Source organism: Antechinus flavipes, chromosome 4, assembly GCF_016432865.1.
Source record: "Antechinus flavipes isolate AdamAnt ecotype Samford, QLD, Australia chromosome 4, AdamAnt_v2, whole genome shotgun sequence".
Classification (NCBI taxonomy): domain Eukaryota; kingdom Metazoa; phylum Chordata; class Mammalia; order Dasyuromorphia; family Dasyuridae; genus Antechinus; species Antechinus flavipes.
Genome location: NC_067401.1, coordinates 137,306,485 through 137,323,061, shown reverse-complemented (window position 1 = coordinate 137,323,061; position 16,577 = coordinate 137,306,485). Strand labels below are relative to the sequence as shown.

Below are 16,577 nucleotides of genomic sequence, written 5' to 3'. Positions count from 1 at the left end.
CAACGATATTGTATGAGGATGTATTCTGATGGAAGTGGATTTCTCTGACAAAGAGACTTAACTGAGTTTCATTGGAGAAATGATGGACAGAAACAGCTACACCCAAAGAAGGAATACTGGGAAATGAATGTGAACTATTTGCATTTTTGATTTTCTTCCCGAGTTATTTTTACCTTCTGAATCCAATTCTCCCTGTGCAACAAGAGAACTGTTTGGTTCTGCAAATATGTATTGTATCTAGGATATACTGCAACATGTTTAGCATATATAGGACTGCTTGCCATCCTGGGGGGGGGGGAGGAGGGAGGGAGGGGGAAAAAACGAAACATAAGTGATTGCAAGGGATAATGTCGTGTAGAAATTATCCTGGCATGGATTCTGTCAATGCGAAGTTATTATTAAATAAAATAAAATAAAAAAAAAAAAAATAAAAAAATAAAAAAAAAAAAAAAAAAAAAAAAAAAAAAAAAAAAAAAAAAAAAAAAAAAAAAAAAGAAAATGCATTGAGAATCTGTCAAGAAAGCTGTCCTGAGCAACTGTCTGAAGCCTGGTTAAAAAAATTTCCTGTTCCCACATGAAATCCTGGATTCTGAAGCAAGATGATGTAGGGAGAGTGTGATGGAGAAGGTAGGAGAGATTCTTTTCCATCTCCCCCCACCTCATACCATTTAATGACTGATAGAAACCTTATGAACCTGTCTCCATTCTATTCTGTCTCTTTCTACCTTGGTAAATCCCAAGGGACAAACTGATTACTTCTGTATCTTGGCATCCAAGGTGATTCCAAAACCCTCTTCAGGCTTCAAATTCCTTCCTTCAAAGGGGTTTAGGAGCTTAGTGAGAATCAAGAACAGTCGTTTGCAGGCTTAGCTTAATGTGATAGGTTTGGGGGCCCTGTTATGAAGTGTGTTTGGGGCAGGAAGAGAGGCATCGGTCCAAGGGCTAGAATCTTTGGGAGAAATTCCAGGTCAAGGTCATTCAGATAAATTCATTTTCTGGACTTTGTGAACCAAGTATCCTTAGGTTCCGTTTCCAAATCTGTGATCCCAATATTCTAATTGTTCTCTTATATAATTTGGTAGACACTACCTTAAGAGGTGGTATCAATTCAATTTTAACAGATTCACATTGGATTAGATTTTTGTCTCTCTGTCTCTGTCTCCCCTTCCTTGGACTTCCTTCTCTTTTACTCATCTCTCTCTGCCTCTGCCTCTGTTCTTTGTCCCTTTCTGCCTATAACTCCCTTTTTGATGTCTATCCTTTCCTTTCCTTTGTTTTTTTCCTCCCTCTCTTTCCTCCCTTTTATTAAAATCCAGTGCCTATGCCTATTTTTGTCCCTAAAAACTATTCAGTTCTGCCCCTGAAGTCCCTATAGAAAGGCTCTCTCCACTTTTCTCTTTCTTGAAACTACGAGCTCTTGTTCTCCCCCAACTCCTTAGCTTCTCGGCCTGACTTCCTCTCCTCATGTTCATAGGATTGGCACAGATTTTACATTGTCTTCGGGGACCTTGGGAAGAAAAAGACTCCATCCAGGAATAAACTCGTTGGAAATGGGCGGTGAGAAGGGTGACTGGGATTTTCTTTGGCCCAGGATAGAAAAACCCAGTGACTTGGCATTCAGGCTAGGAAGAGCAGCTGGTATAGATAAATGCCTGGCGTGTGTGTGACTATAACCCCCATTAGCCCCGCCGCACCCCCTCCCCAGGGTATGGGAATCCCCAAAAAAGATGTTAACACCGCATTCCCCCCATCAACACACACTACTGCTTATCCTCAAATTATTACAATTGGGTACTGCAACGTACCCTCACCCCCGAGAACTCCCCTGTCCCCTCACGAGATGTGTGTTTTATAGGGACCTTTTTTTTTTTTTTTTTTTTAAATCTTCTTATTAAACCTACCAAAGCTGGAAAAACGGAGAGCCACAAAGAGGACAATATACAGAGATGGGGCATGGTTTCCTCCACTCTCCTCCATTGCCTCTTCTTTCCCTTTTTCCCTCTCCCAAGTCTCAGAGCTGCTCCTCTCTAAACTGGGTAGCTGGGAGTTGGGTTGGGGCGGGAGATACCCTCCCCTTTCTCTCGTGTTGTTTTCAGTGGTAATAAAAGTGAGCTGGGGAGGGTGGGGGTGCAGTATTTTCGCAATTTCTGCCTTCAGGATTTTATTAGTCTTTTTTCTCCAAGCAGCAGCCAATCCGATGTCGGGATCTGGGTCCCTGCGTCTCTTACGTCAGGACGGCTGGCCAGAGCTAATGCAGGCGTTTCTTGAGCTGGGAGCAATTTAAAACGCTTTAGATTCCCGGGGCCTGGATGGGGAGTACGAGCTGAGCGCCCCGGATTCCCCACCCACCTCCGCCCCATGAGCCTCCCACCAGCCCCATGGAGTCGGGTGCTTATGCCACCTTGGATGCTGGCAAAGATATCGAAGGCTTATTGGGAGCAGGCGGGTGTCGGAATCTGGTCTCCCACTCGCCACTGGCGAGTCACCCTTCAGCATCTGCGCTACTGCCCACCCCCAACTACACCTCCATAGATCTCCCTGGCTCCGGGGAGCCACCAAAGCAGTGTCATCCGTGCCCTGGAATGCCTCAGGGAGGCTCCCCAACATCCGTTCCTTATGGATACTTTGGTGGAGGCTACTATTCCTGTCGAGTGTCCCGGAGTTCGCTGAAACCGTGCACGCAGGCAGCTACTCTGGCTGCCTATCCCACGGAGACCACTGCCGCAGGAGAGGAGTATTCTAGCCGTCCTGCAGAGTTTGCCTTTTATCCTGGATACCCAGGACCCTATCAGCCTGTGGCTAGTTACCTGGATGTGTCGGTAGTGCAAACTCTTGGAGGCCCTGGGGAACCGCGCCACGACACCCTGTTGCCAGTGGACAGTTACCAGCCCTGGGCCCTCGCCAGCGGTTGGAGTGGCCAGATGTGTTGCCAAGGGGAACAGAACCAGCCGGGTCATTTCTGGAAGGCTGCATTTGCAGGTAATCTCCAAGACCCGATTCCCCTTTGCTTTCAGGTGTGGGTGGGTGGTGGTGGGTGTAATGGAGGAGTGGCATTATTTCAAGGTAGATTGGAACGGATTAAAGATAGGAGATTCGTAGAATTTGAGAAGGGAAGGCAGGACTGGCTGCATTTATCGTTGGAACTCTTCCAAATGGAATTAAAGGAAGGGTCTGTACTGTCAGGGATATGACCACCTAAATATTGAGGGAGCAGAGACGGAGCCTGCGAAATCTGGCGTCACTAGCCTACCACTCCTAGCCCTTCTCCTTTGCAGCTGTCCAGGAGGTCTGAGAGGAATAAGTCTTTCCTATTGTGGGCACAGCAGTTTGTATGTGAGCATAGTTGGGAGGGGGAGTAGATCTAGCTGTGCTCAAGAATCTGTACTATGCTTGAGTGTGTAGTCTATGTTTTGCCTGTCTCTTTGTATGGAGTACTAAGTTATTTCTAGACAAAGGCAGAGCACGTAGATTGTGTCAGTGAAATAAATATTTTGTCACCGTATATGAAAATGACGAGTCCCTTATTTCGGGTGAAATTTTCTCTTTGCTCCAGGTCATTTTGGTGTTCTGTAGACCACACCCATATATGTGCCCTCTTCTGAAGGGTAGATTGGGGCGCACTGGCCTGCAGTGAGTGGCTCTGAATGGAATCTGTATTTTTGAGTGTTCCAGATTGTGTTTGGAACTTGTGTCTGTGGTTATGTGTAGCCAGGACATGGATATGTATAGACATCTAGGTGGGTGTGGGTATATAGTTAGTGTATGAGTGTATACACACCTGTGGCTATACCTGGTGTAAAAGGCTCATGTATAAGCCTGCTGTTTGTGTTTGTGGCTGTATGGCTGAGTACTCGGGGAATCTTGCAGCGCTATATATGTGAATTGTTTTTCTGATACATATGTGGTGGTTTGGGAGTTCCTGTGTTCATATGATGTGGGAAGGAGGTATGTCTGTGTGCATGTATGCTAAGAGCTAGGAGATCCCCTAGAGGGCCCAGGGCCCGCAGTCTGAGTTAAGTATCTTCTTTACTTCTTCCTGCACAGACGCTTCGGCCCAGCACCCGCCGGACGGATGTTCCTACCGCCGGGGCCGCAAGAAGCGGATCCCATACAGCAAGGGTCAGCTGCGGGAGTTGGAGCGGGAGTATGCCGCCAACAAATTCGTCACCAAGGACAAGAGGCGCAAGATCTCCGCGGCTACCAGCCTTTCGGAGCGACAGATCACCATTTGGTTCCAGAACCGCCGGGTCAAGGAGAAGAAGGTCTTAGCTAAGATCAAGACCAGCGCCACTCCTTGATAGCGATCTCCTAGAGGAAAGGGAAACCATTTCTGGGGGATCAGGACCCAGCTAGGGGCTGGGGCGGGTCTGGACCAGTAGGGGGGCTTGAAGCCCTAACTAGGCCATGGACTCTGCCAAAGAGGTTTCCCTTGGAATCAGCCCTGCTTCCCAGAAGTGGAGGGACCTTTAAACGAATAGGACAGCTGTGATATGTCCCTACATAAGGGGAGAGAGAGAGACAGAGAGAGAGAGAGAGAGAGAGAGAGAGAGAGAGAGAGAGAGAGAGAGAGAGAGAGAGAGAGGTTTTCTCCCCTAATTGCCTATATAGTTACAAGGGGAAAATAAGAATAACAATGACAGAGATAATATTAGTTAAGATTATAATCATTCTCATATTCTCTGTTTAGAAGTTATTTAGAGCTCTTTACAAACCACTTTCAATGGATTAAGTCTGATTAATAAATCAATTCCCGAAGACACCAATCTTACTGGTGCCTTCCTCTTCAGACCCAAGTTCAGATGGAAAACTGGGGTCTCTTTTCAGGCCTTGTCCATAGTGAAGGAGCCAAGGGACTGGGAAATGGGTGTCCACATTGCAATGATGTTTACACTGCCAGTTCTTATTTTTTGAAGGAAAAAGCTAGCCTTCTAGGAACAGTAGTTGATGGGAAAGGACATTAAGTTCAATAGGACATCCTTTTCCATCTTCAGATTATATAACAAAGCACCTACAAGAGTCCTCAATCTTGGTTTATCCAAATGTTTTCCTTCTGCTCCCTGAAAAACTGTAGTAAGGCAGAGTTAGTTCTCTCTTCTGCCACTTCTTTTTCCTGGACTCTGGTCACAGATGATAACGAAATGGAGCTAGAGAAAGAATCTGGATAGTTCAATTTTCCCTCTTTGCCATGCCTGCCTTGAAAGCAAAACCTTAATACCACTTTTGCTCGGTTGTCTGGACAGAAATTTGAGGATTAGGGATTATGTAGAACCTGAACTAACAGGCTAAATGTAATGGTGCAGACTCCCTTTCTTCCAGTCATAAAGAAGCTTCTACCCAATTAGTTTTGGTGAAAGGGCAGCCACCACCCTCCACCTTAGAGCTTCTTCCCACTCTAGAACAGCTCAGAAAAGCAGGTGGGGGAAAGACAAGATAAATAAATAGACTAATTGAGTGCCCTCCCTCTTTCCAAACTGGAGAAGTTGCTGGATCTGAGGCCTCTGACCTAGATACTTATCCATAGGCAGGATTTCCATTTTTTTTTAATAGAAAAAAAAAGTGCATTGTAGCAGTACTTAAAGGAACCCAAATCTGACTTCAGTTCACCTTTGAATTCATCATTTTTTTGTCCTTTTCTCTCCTGGAGCTTTTCCTCTTTGACATCCACATTTATGCCCCACTCCCAGTCCTGGCTGACTTTTCGGTGACAAGGGCTGAGATCCGATGTTTAGAAAGCAAAGATCCCACGGAAGGCACTCCCTCTCTGTGGCTCTCTTTTAAGGTGTCATTGTCATAAGCATATGTGATATATACCTATAGTAGAAGCCCTTGATGAAACTATAGTATAATGCAAGCTCTATAGAACAGTACATTATAGCAGAGTGTGATAGATCTTATTGGAAATAAGGTGGAATATCTCATTTTATATTATCCGATGAAATAGACTTGATTCCATAACGCCATCTTTTGAGTTTCATTCCCTCTTTTTCGAAAGGCAGAGGAGCCAAATCCGTTAGGATCACTTGGGGGTGACAGAATCTGGGCCTGGGAATGTGTTTAGTGCTCAGCCGTCTGACACCGGGAATCCTAACCTTGAAGTCGGATTCTGGGAAAGAACGAAAATAGGGTTAAGAATTATCTCAACTCATTAACAGGGAAAGCGATTCTGGAGGCTCGGGGAGATAACTTTGATTCCCATGGGAACTCAGTTACTTTCCGTTTTCCTTTTTGGATTTAGCTTTGATTTCCTCCGCTTCTTATTCCCAACAACAAACCAACCGGATTGTGCTCAGCATCTCCTTCCAGTGTTCTGGAATGGGACGGGGCGGGGGGAAGAGAGGGTCTCAGAACTACAAGGTCATGCTTTCAACTCGGATTGCATTCTGTAGGGAAGTTTCTGGAAGCTCGATAAACTGAAGAAATTAAGAAGGAAATAGGTCGAAGAAGAAGGATGGAGAAAAGGAAACCCCAGCTGGTGAAAAGCTAGGGCGGTCAGGCTGCTGCTTTGAATAGCTGGGATAGTATGCTAACAAACCTGTTCTAAAGTTTGAGGGTGACGGGCCCTGCGGGGCCCGGACTCCCACCTCCTGTCCTCAAATCAGCGGGTTTTAAGTAAGTTCTGGCATACGTTCTAAAATTCTATGATTCTATAATTTAACTTTTCGCTTTTAATTATTAGTAAAGAGTCACAGGGGTTTGGATGTAAGAAAACAATTTTCTCTCGAGCGGATTATGCAAAGAACAAGATCTCCCCCTCCTGGCCATAACTGACTACTGCAGTCATTGAATCTCCTGCCACCTTGATTTCCGCTTGCCTTTTGCTTTAGGGTTTGGGGAAGGATCCCTAAAAGCTGGGCAGCGTTTAGAGTGCAGGGCGGATATCAAAAATCAGTTCTACAGAAGCTTCCAAGACTGGATGCACAATCATGGTAGGCGGATAAATTAATGTAGCCGGAGAATGGGCAAATAGAAGACAGTAAGAATGGGGGTTGGAAAGGAAAGATCTAAAATGGAGAAAGAAGGATAGGAAGCCATAGCCCCACCTAAAGAGATCTCGGGAGCTTCCTCCTTTTCTCAGTTTGTCTTTGTTCTATATCTAAATCAATATTCTGTGTATTAAAAATTCCCTATGTGACATGTTCATATGTATAAATACGTGATTCATGTACATGACTGAAACAGGCGCATCCTCTTTTAAAATTAATTTTATTTTATACAGATACAACCCTCTTTTAAATGCAATTTCTTCTTTTATGTAGGTGTGTATGCTTCTAGCCTCATAAAAACCGTCACACGGTTAATTCCCTCAGTCACACGAATTTACAAATAGTACAAATGTACGTGTGTAACTGGTCGTACCTTTGAATACACCAAGGAGATTTTTTCCAAATCTTCAAAAGGGTTCATTGCAGAAATTAGAACCGAAAGATTGCCACCGTTATTCCGTGGAGCTGGGAGAAACGATTTTTCCTGCCCCAAACGACAATAGCTGCACGTGACCTTATGAATAAACTTGAAGACAAAGAACATGTTTAAATATTAACGAAAATGCACGCAGGGTGCTGACTTTTTTATCTGTGCAATTTTTAAACACTGAAAAATTGAAAATGATGGGGAAGGCAAGGGAAAGGAAGGTTTTCGGAAAGTTCAATTCAGATACAAACGTATAAAGTATAAACGGCCCAATTTAAGGATAGTTCAAGTGATTCGTAGGAAATAACTATTAAGAATAAAGCCATTGCTGGCCCATCGCAATCCTATCGAGTTCATCGTCTCACTTCCGGAGGCTGGTTGAAGGATAGTGATTGGTAAATAAATGGGGAGAATAGAGCCGGGACATGGTTGTTTGCTACACCCGGTTTCCAGGACCCACGTCTTTACTATCACCGAAGCAGGCGAGATGGCCAGGGCGTGAATGATGTATGAGCAAATATTGATACGGCTTCCACCGGCAAAGTGTGAATCCAGATGCCTCCAGCTGTGCAGGGAGGCACAGCACAATACTCTTTACCAACCGCCTCTCCGTTGTTCCCTAGCTCTTGGTAAAGCATGAATTTCTAGCAGTGGGAAGCCGCAGGCCTACCCCGGGTCCGCGCAGCAGATATCTATACATTCTATTTTATCGGTGGAATTGTTTTTAATTTTGACACAGATCATTCTTCCCAAATATTTCTCAATTCCTCATTTTCTACTTCTTTCCTTTGTTGTCTTTCCTCCCCTAAAGCACCGTCCCTATAACACAACGAATTAGACTCTGCCTCCATTACCCCTTCGTCTGTCCCCATTTTCCCCCTTTTATTAAAGTTTTACTTAAAGTCTCAAGTGCCAGCACTTAAATGTCATCCAGCAGCTTTTTAAAATGTAAAGTTACTTCCTCTCGCTAAATCATCGGGGCGAATTCAATAAAAGAACTCGTTTCAGTAATCTGTGAAATAAAGCTTAGTCCATGACTCGGGCAGGGGTTGTTATTTGTCCTTCGTTCTCGAAGAGAACCATGACATCAGGGAAGAGACATGCAAGTGAATTGAATTTAAGTGCGGGTGAGCTGGGCATAGTCACCAGCCTCATCTTCCTTCTCCTGAGATATCTGGGTCCAGTGGCAAGACACAGATTAGGAGGACTCAGAGATGGCCCTGGATGGAGTGCAAGACTCCGGCAGGGGAGGAAAAGGGGAATAATAGGAAGTCAGAAAAGAGCATCTGTATTTTAAAATTTTGTTTCGTTTTTGAAATGTGATTTGTAATTATTTTAATATATACATGAATCTCACCCACCTGATTCAGTTCCTTTCCAATTCGAAATAGGGACGGATCCAGTAAGTCAGACAGCTTCAGTATTCAGTAATCCTTCTCAGTACTCCACTATCCCATCCCCTTAGTGGCTTGATTAGAGTCGGATATTATTTAAAACATCCGATAAGGAAAAATAATAGCCTTTCTTCCTCTCCCAGCTTTCAGGCTCGAGATGGAAATACCGCGGAGGTGAGGATTGAGCGAGGGGAGCCGGTTCAACTTGGGGAGGGAGAAAGAAAGGGAAGAAAATGTTTCTATTAGCTCTCTCTCTAAATTGCCCCGGAAGTGATGGGGAAAGGGGCCCCTCCTGGAATTTTGAAGGTTTCCTACAAGATGTCAGTTTCGGACTCAAAAGCCTCCCCAAAAGATGGGGGAAGGGACACGAGGCTCTGCTCGGAATGGGGGAGGGGCTTTTGCCATTGAACTTGAAGTTCCTGGCTGGTGGTCTTGACCTCTCTCCTTGGCTCTGCGCTGGAAGCGGGGTGGGGTGAGTGAGAAATCGCACAAAAAGGAAGAAAGGGATGGTTGGAGAGGAAAAATTTTTTTCTATATTGAAAGACAATTGGGCTTTCAAGGTGATGAAATAAGGCAATGGAGAGGAGATTGCAGCCTCATCCTCAGCTCTATTCAGAAGCTGATTTTCTGTTTGAGGGTTTAGATATTCGGGTGCTTGCTGGAGCAGTGGCAGGATGTGTGTATGTGTGCGTGTGTGTGTGTGTGTGTGTGTGTGTGTGTGTGTGTGTGTATTATGGGAAGATTTGGGTTATAGATTTACTCCATCTACGGCAGGGAACGATTGGCACTCCCTAAAAGATTAGAGGGAGTGTGCAGGAGATCAGAAAACATTCCCGCAGTTCTGGAAACAAATTTCAACCCCTAAAGGGATGAGGAAGTAGGCCCGGAGATGAAAGAATAGAAATTGAGGAAGACCCTGGAATCTTGCAGAGGAAAGAACCCGTTTGACCTGGAGTGGAGATCTAGATGTTTGCGCTGCGGTTCTTCTTTGGCCTTTGTCAAAGGCCCTCAGAGTGGGCCGGTCCTAGAACCTCCCCAATTTTCTAGGTCTTTTAGGTAAGGCAGAGTTAGAAGCCCTTGAAAATTAGCTGGTGAGAGCTAAGAAAAATGGGTGTGAAGTAATATTGCTTATAATGTCAAATTTAGTTTTTGTTTTGATTTTCTTCAACTTTTTGTTTTATTCTTTGTAAACAAAGAAGACTTGGTGGTGGGGAAAGGAAGAGGAAGAGAAGGGTCATATTTGGAAATGAAGGTGGTATGAAATTTTTAAAAAAGATAGCTATATATATGCGTATGTATATATAATTTTAAAAAAGTTAACAGGGGTGAGAAAACCACTTTCCCAAACGTCTTTCAGTTAGGACCAGTGGATTTAAGGATTAACAGGCTTGTTAATGCTATACTCAACTGAGTGGGATAGGCGGTTTTCTCTAATTAGTAGAGTAATTAAAGTATGCCTATCTCTGTTTTATCTTTGTTTATCTCCGTTTTATCTCTATAAAAAAAATCAATCCAGCCTAGTAGTTTTCACCTCAAGCTTCCCTTCTTCCCCCCACTCCATCCCCTCCCCCGATAAAATTTCTCAACCAAGAAATTTCTTCCCAGATTACCTGTCCAGCCCAAAGGTTCAGCTTTGCAGCCAGGATCAGGTCAAGTATGGGCTAAAGGAATTTGCTTGCAGTAAAGCCTGGGGGTGGGTGGGAGCTCGGACCCAGGCGGCTTTTAGGAAACGTAGCTGCCTTTTGGAAGCCCAGCACAATCTTAGAAGAATAGAAGGAAAATGGCAAACATTCATCTCCAGGTTAATAGAATAATTTTCGAGGCTACTAAGTTTCTTTTCCAGGACATCGATTTTGTCCAATACTTAAAGATTCCATTTAATTGACGCATTGGGAAGCATGTATTCGTTTTTGTTTGGGGTAGACGTTTACCTGTCAATTGCAAACCACGCAAGTCTCAATTTTTTTTTTTTTTTAATGTGCTTTCATTTTCGGATTGTTAAAGACTGGGCTATCTTTGCGAGAGATGAAAAAGCTTTCTATGTGTGTTTGTGGGGGTAGTGGGGGGTAGGGAGGGTAGTGGTTCGTATGAGGCGGGTTATTCAGAAGCTGCTCTACTTTCTTAGAGAGAAAGCTGACAGTCTTGGAGCGCACTCTTTTTACCTCTCTAAATCCTCTCCCACTGTAGGGTTTCTCCGAAATATTCTTTTCCTTAGAAGCCTTTAAGTTCTCAAGGCTACTTGCTCTTCACCGACTTTTTTTTTTTTTTTTTTTTTTTTAAACACAGCTCCAACTTATTCCAGAAATCGAAACTTCTCATTATAAAGGGCTTTCCTTTCAAACGTCCTGGGAACTGATGTTATTGTCACCTGTATTCTACCGATTAAAAAACAGAGGCTTAGAAAAACTCATCATTTGACACCCAGTTCCTCTAGTAGGAATAATTTTAAGCTCCGAAATGTTGGTGACTTAGTGACTCTATGTAAATTCACTTGTAGAAGAATTCACTTGTTTATTGATTTTCTGGATGAGTCCTTGTATAAATGTGAGTGTTGTATGAGAACATTCCTTCTACTACACACATCACACACACACACACACAATTGCTCACAGCCTCCCACACACATATATATGTGGTTAATTACCAAGTTTGAGCCTCCATTCACACTCCCATTCATCCCTGCTCAAACACAAAGGCATAGTTATGCTTGTGCTCACCTACACGGAGCTCATGGAAATTCCCCCCACTCCCACATTATTCCTTTCCAATATACCCATCAAGCATTTTACATCTTCACACAGGTATGGGCTACCATCCCTCCTACCACCCCACTACACATACCTGTAGGAGGAGTGCAGCATATTTGAGGTTCATATATTAATATACATTTACATCTACACATCTTTGCACATCTCTGGAGCAAAGATTCCTTTATAAAACTTTTAGACACTTAGTGGTGTAAACAGTCACATAAGCACAGACATACCTATGTAGGAATGCACATAAATCCAGAAAAATACCTAGAAACACTCATTCTTTGGTGTAGACTCATACATATGGTACTTTTCCTAAATAGATTCACCCTCAAGCCATACAGACTCACACAAATATCTTCATCCTAAAAGTCACAAACAGCACCCTAACATAGACTTTCACACACCTTTTTGTACAGATTGTTTATTTTTCTCTGTGTGTCTTTCTCTTCCTCTCTACCTCTCTTCATCCCCCCTCTCACTCTTTACACTGGACTTAATGCTGGGAAAAACTAAGCTTATTTAGCCTAAATTCCCTCGTTTTACAAAAGAGAAAATGGACCCTCAAAAGGAAAAGAATTTTCCAGTGGTCACTTATTTCTACTGGCTGAGGTTCAATGCAGGTTTACTGATTCCAAAAATAATGTTCTATCAACCACACAAGGTTTCAACCACATGCTCTCAGATCCTCAAGGGTACCCTCGAATACTCATGTTTCTCCTGGAAACATGCAGGCTTCCCTCCCCACAGAGTAGGAGGAAACTACACAGCAATCTACATTCTCATTTTCCAGAAAACCCCAAGATGATTACCCAGAGGCCCACTTTGTTGAGATTCCCCCTTTTCTCCCCACTCTTTTCAGTCCCTTCAATCTCCTTTAACTCTTACTTCCTTTGTTTGACTGAAGTTCACTGTCCCCTTCCTTTCCCCAGACCATCCCATCTACCCAAGGTTTTTGTCATTGAACTTGAGACTGGGTCATAAACATTCCTTTGGCCCTAAGGAGCTAGGAAGGGGGAGGAAGGGAGAAAAAGGGAGGGGATTGAGCTAAGTCATCCCTTCCATGCATCCCCAGTTCAGCAGCCTCCTGAAGCCCTATAGCTTTGCCCACAGCTTCTCTGATAAATGCCTTCAAAACTCTTTAAAATGGATTACTTCCCACACCCACCTACCACTACAAAAATAAATAACCCTTCCTGTCTTTGCAGCATTTAACTTAGTTAAAAAATGAAATGGTCAGTTATTTCTAAGAAAAAAGATGATTCATTATAAGAATAATGCAAGTTAAAACAGGTTTCTTATTAGGATAATTTAGTTCAGTAATTTCAAGAGGTTCCCAATTCTTAGAGAAAAGCCTAAACTTTGAATTATCTGAGGAAAATGAAGCATTTATTATATTGATCCTTTGAATGACTGAAAGGAAGGTTTTGAGTTCAATTGGGTTGTTCTTTATAACTACAGAGCCCTTCCCCCAAATCCTGGAACAGATTTCCAGGTAAATGAAATTTGTCATTGTTTTGATCTTAATATTCAGGGCCAATAATGGCAAAGAAAGATAAACTTTAGGAAGGGGAATAGATTAGATATCTAAGGTCCTTTTATGCTCTGACTTTTCACAAAAGTTTTCTTAGAGTGGCAAATTATTTGAACTGATATAGTGTGATTTTGTGTCTATTTGTCTGTATGGGAGAAATTAGCATTCAATAGAGAAAGAAGTGGTTGGAGAGACATAGTTGGTTCCATAGCTATTGTGCTTCTCATTCTGAAATTCAGGAGACTTGATTTCAAAGGAAATAATCTTTTTTGCGGGGGATAGATGAACAAGACCTGATTTCTGGCACCCTCTTCTCAACTGACTAGCCTCTAGGTTCTGATATATGTCCCAAAGGCTAATTTAAGTGGGATAAGGAGGGAAGGGAGATGGATCCTAATTATCCTTCTCCCTAGGATGATTCTAAGAAAGGAAGGAAAAAAAACCATTTCTCTTTTCAGTTTAGGACTGATCCAAACATAACTCTTCACGGAACAAAGTAAAAGGGAGAATTGAGGGAATTATCTGGATAATTTTCACAATCTCCTTACACAATACCTTTTATTAGCTAAAAAACTTGGATTAAATCTTTCAACATTGCACTTTTGTCTTCCTATGTTCAACATGCAGTGCAGTGTCTTGCATATGATAGGTGTTTAATAAATGATGAATTGAATTGTTAATAGATAGACCTTTCCGTCCTTCCTCTCTTCCTTCTTTCCTGCCTTCCCCTCCCTTTCCTTTATTTTCCTGACTTCCTGACTTGTGGATAATACAGAAATTAGGAACCAAACTAGTAATCTTGGTTTCACTTTGTCCAAGTCAGATGGAAGGAAACAGGATTTATTCTTAGGAGACATGAGTTCAAGGGAAAAGATGCAATTAAAATTGACCAAGTTTAAGTGCCTTCCATCAGTTTCCTGGTGGACAAGAGTACAAGTGTACATAGTCTGGTATATATATATATAGCCTCATAAGTTTCATCTTGTGAAATTTGAATTATCCAGAAATTTACAGTTAATTAATGCTAAAATTGTTCCCTAGTTTCCTGAGCTGCACTTGTTGTTCTGAGGTGGAGAAAAAGGAATAATGTGTCCACAAAACAGTAGACCCATCTTAAATTTATCTCTCCTGGGGCAACTGGATTAGCAGGATTTAAAAAAATAATGTGATCACTAAGGGAAAAACAGTGCCTATCTCTCTGCCCTCATCCCTTTGCATTTCTAAAAAATTTTTTTAAAATTTTATTTATTTGATTTTATTATTTTAAATAACTTTTTATTGACAGCATTTCTAAAAATTAAAAAAGGTTTACCATGTTTATTTTAAACAAAAGTGTTCATAGATAAACAAACCTAAGCAAAAGGACTGTCTTCTACAATGCCCAGTTCCTTGGCTAGACTTGTGCATATTGAAGTAGTTGGCAGGGTTATTCAGACTGGAAAATCTCTGGAGACAAAGGGTGCAGATCTTAAAGACAGAAGTGTAAGAATCTGTGTATGTAAAAGCAAGAAAAGGGGGGAAGAGAGAAATCTATGCATTATGAATGGGAATTCCCTCCACCAAGGCAGATTTAATTTCTTTTCATAGCAGCAAAGTTCTTGAGTGGTCCTTAGAGGCCACCCAGTACAAGCCTTTGATTTTACTTATGGTCTTAGAGAGTTGTTGGAGACTCTGTAAAGTTGAGAGTTAAGCATTGACGATCAGATTTAAGCCATGTCCTTCTGACTGAAACCAACCAGTAATCCAGTAGGGTACATTGAAATTTGCATATACTTTATTCATATAATTATATCAATTCTTTATTTTAGTACAAGCAGGTTTTTTTGGGGGGGGTTGCTTTTTTTTCTGATTTTGTTTTGTTTTTGTTTATTTGTTTGTTTTGGCCAGGTGACCAGAGTCTTTGTTAATTTCCTGCTGTAGTCCAGGTCCACAGTTTATGGCCTTAATGCCACAGGACTTTAGTGTCCCTTGTTTTTTGACATCCAGAGCTCTTGGGGTACTGATCTAATCGATGCTATTTAAGAAACAGCTGCTGTTGTTCAAGACTTGCATGAGACTGAAGTTTTTCCCTAGTCTCCAGTAAGTTTTAACAGGTGTTGATCTCTGCTTCCAGTTTGACCTAGATGTTGAGCAGTCTCATATTCCTGTGCCTGGCATTGTCCCTTTCTGAATTTACCTCAAGGTAAAGCAGGGCTGCGTTGATCTGCTCCATTTGTAGAACACAGTGGGTCTCCACCTTCATCAGGCTCTCTTCCAAGAAAGGAGCCCTGGTCAGTCTCTATGGATGGACTGTTCATTTCAGCTTAGTGACAATGTTTTGAGCTGTTTCCTCCTCACCAGAGCTTGTGTTAATCACCACAGCACTCTCCTCAATGGAACCAACATTTTTCAAGCTCCTCCATCAATCATGACCTTGCTGAAATCCTGGAATTTGGTAGAGTTGAACTCCAGTCAGCCAAAGTCTAGTGCAGGTAGTCTAAAAAGAAGAAAAACCAACAGATGTTGATAAAAACACATTTGTTTGAATGAACTAAAAGTTCATTCAAGCCAAAGAATAATTATTTTTGGTTAATGTCTTAAGTTATTATTTTTATAGATGTTTCTATTTTTCTGTTCCAAAAATTTTCCCTTCAGATTCTTTCCCTTTTCCCTGTCTCACTGCCGTCTCCTTTGTAACAAAGAAAAACAGTCAGCAAAATAAAGCAAAAACTGAATTGTCTGTACGAATAGTTGTCTGTTCCTTATATTCCACAATGTTTATTATACTTATTATGAATTCAATGCCTTTTTATGTCATTTCCACTTACACTACTGTAATCGTTGGTTATATTATCCTTTTGCTTCTACCTATACAGGTCTTCCCATGCTTCTTTGAATTCTTTCCATTCCTTGTGTCTTATGGCACAATAACACTCCATTATGTTCATGTTCTGCACTTTATTAAACTATTCCTCAATCCATGGACACCCACTTTGTTTCTAGTTTTTATTACCACGAAATAACATGAATACTTTGCTACATATGTAACCTGTGTCATAAATTTTCTGTGTCATTAGAGTAGCATAGAAAACTGAGGTTTTGCAGAAAATTATAGCCAGGATTTCTATTCCAAGCTCTGTCAAGAACTGGATTTCCTACTGCATTTCTACAGCAATTTCCATCATGACTTCTGTTTTAAAAAAATACCAGGAATATGAAATTAATGAAGAAACAAGGGTCCTTACTGGGATCAAGTAATTAGGTCCAGCAGGGATCAAGGGATCCAAAGAGCTTTGTCCCAGATTATGGCATTATTGGTTACTAGTCCTCATTTGAGGGCTGAGTTATTATATTGGGAATTTATTGCCTTGTTGTGTTTTAACAAGGAAAACAGCATCTTCCTTGGCAGCACTCCCAATATTGGTGACTGGTGCATGGGTTGAGTTTATTAAAACTATCATTTTAATACCCCAAACCTTCAGTGCCACCAGAGGCTAATTACCAGTT

General features: G+C 42.1%; 1 protein-coding gene across 1 annotated transcript; it reads left to right on the top strand.

The window, feature by feature from the left end:
• The first annotated feature begins 2,370 nt into the window (after positions 1–2,370).
• On the top strand, positions 2,371–4,528 carry HOXB13 (homeobox B13). Its single transcript, XM_051992236.1, has 2 exons — positions 2,371–2,979; positions 4,045–4,528. The coding sequence occupies exons 1-2, from the start codon at positions 2,379–2,381 to the stop codon at positions 4,296–4,298; spliced, it is 855 nt and encodes a 284-aa protein (XP_051848196.1). The 5' UTR covers positions 2,371–2,378; the 3' UTR covers positions 4,299–4,528.
• The last annotated feature ends 12,049 nt before the right edge of the window (positions 4,529–16,577 follow it).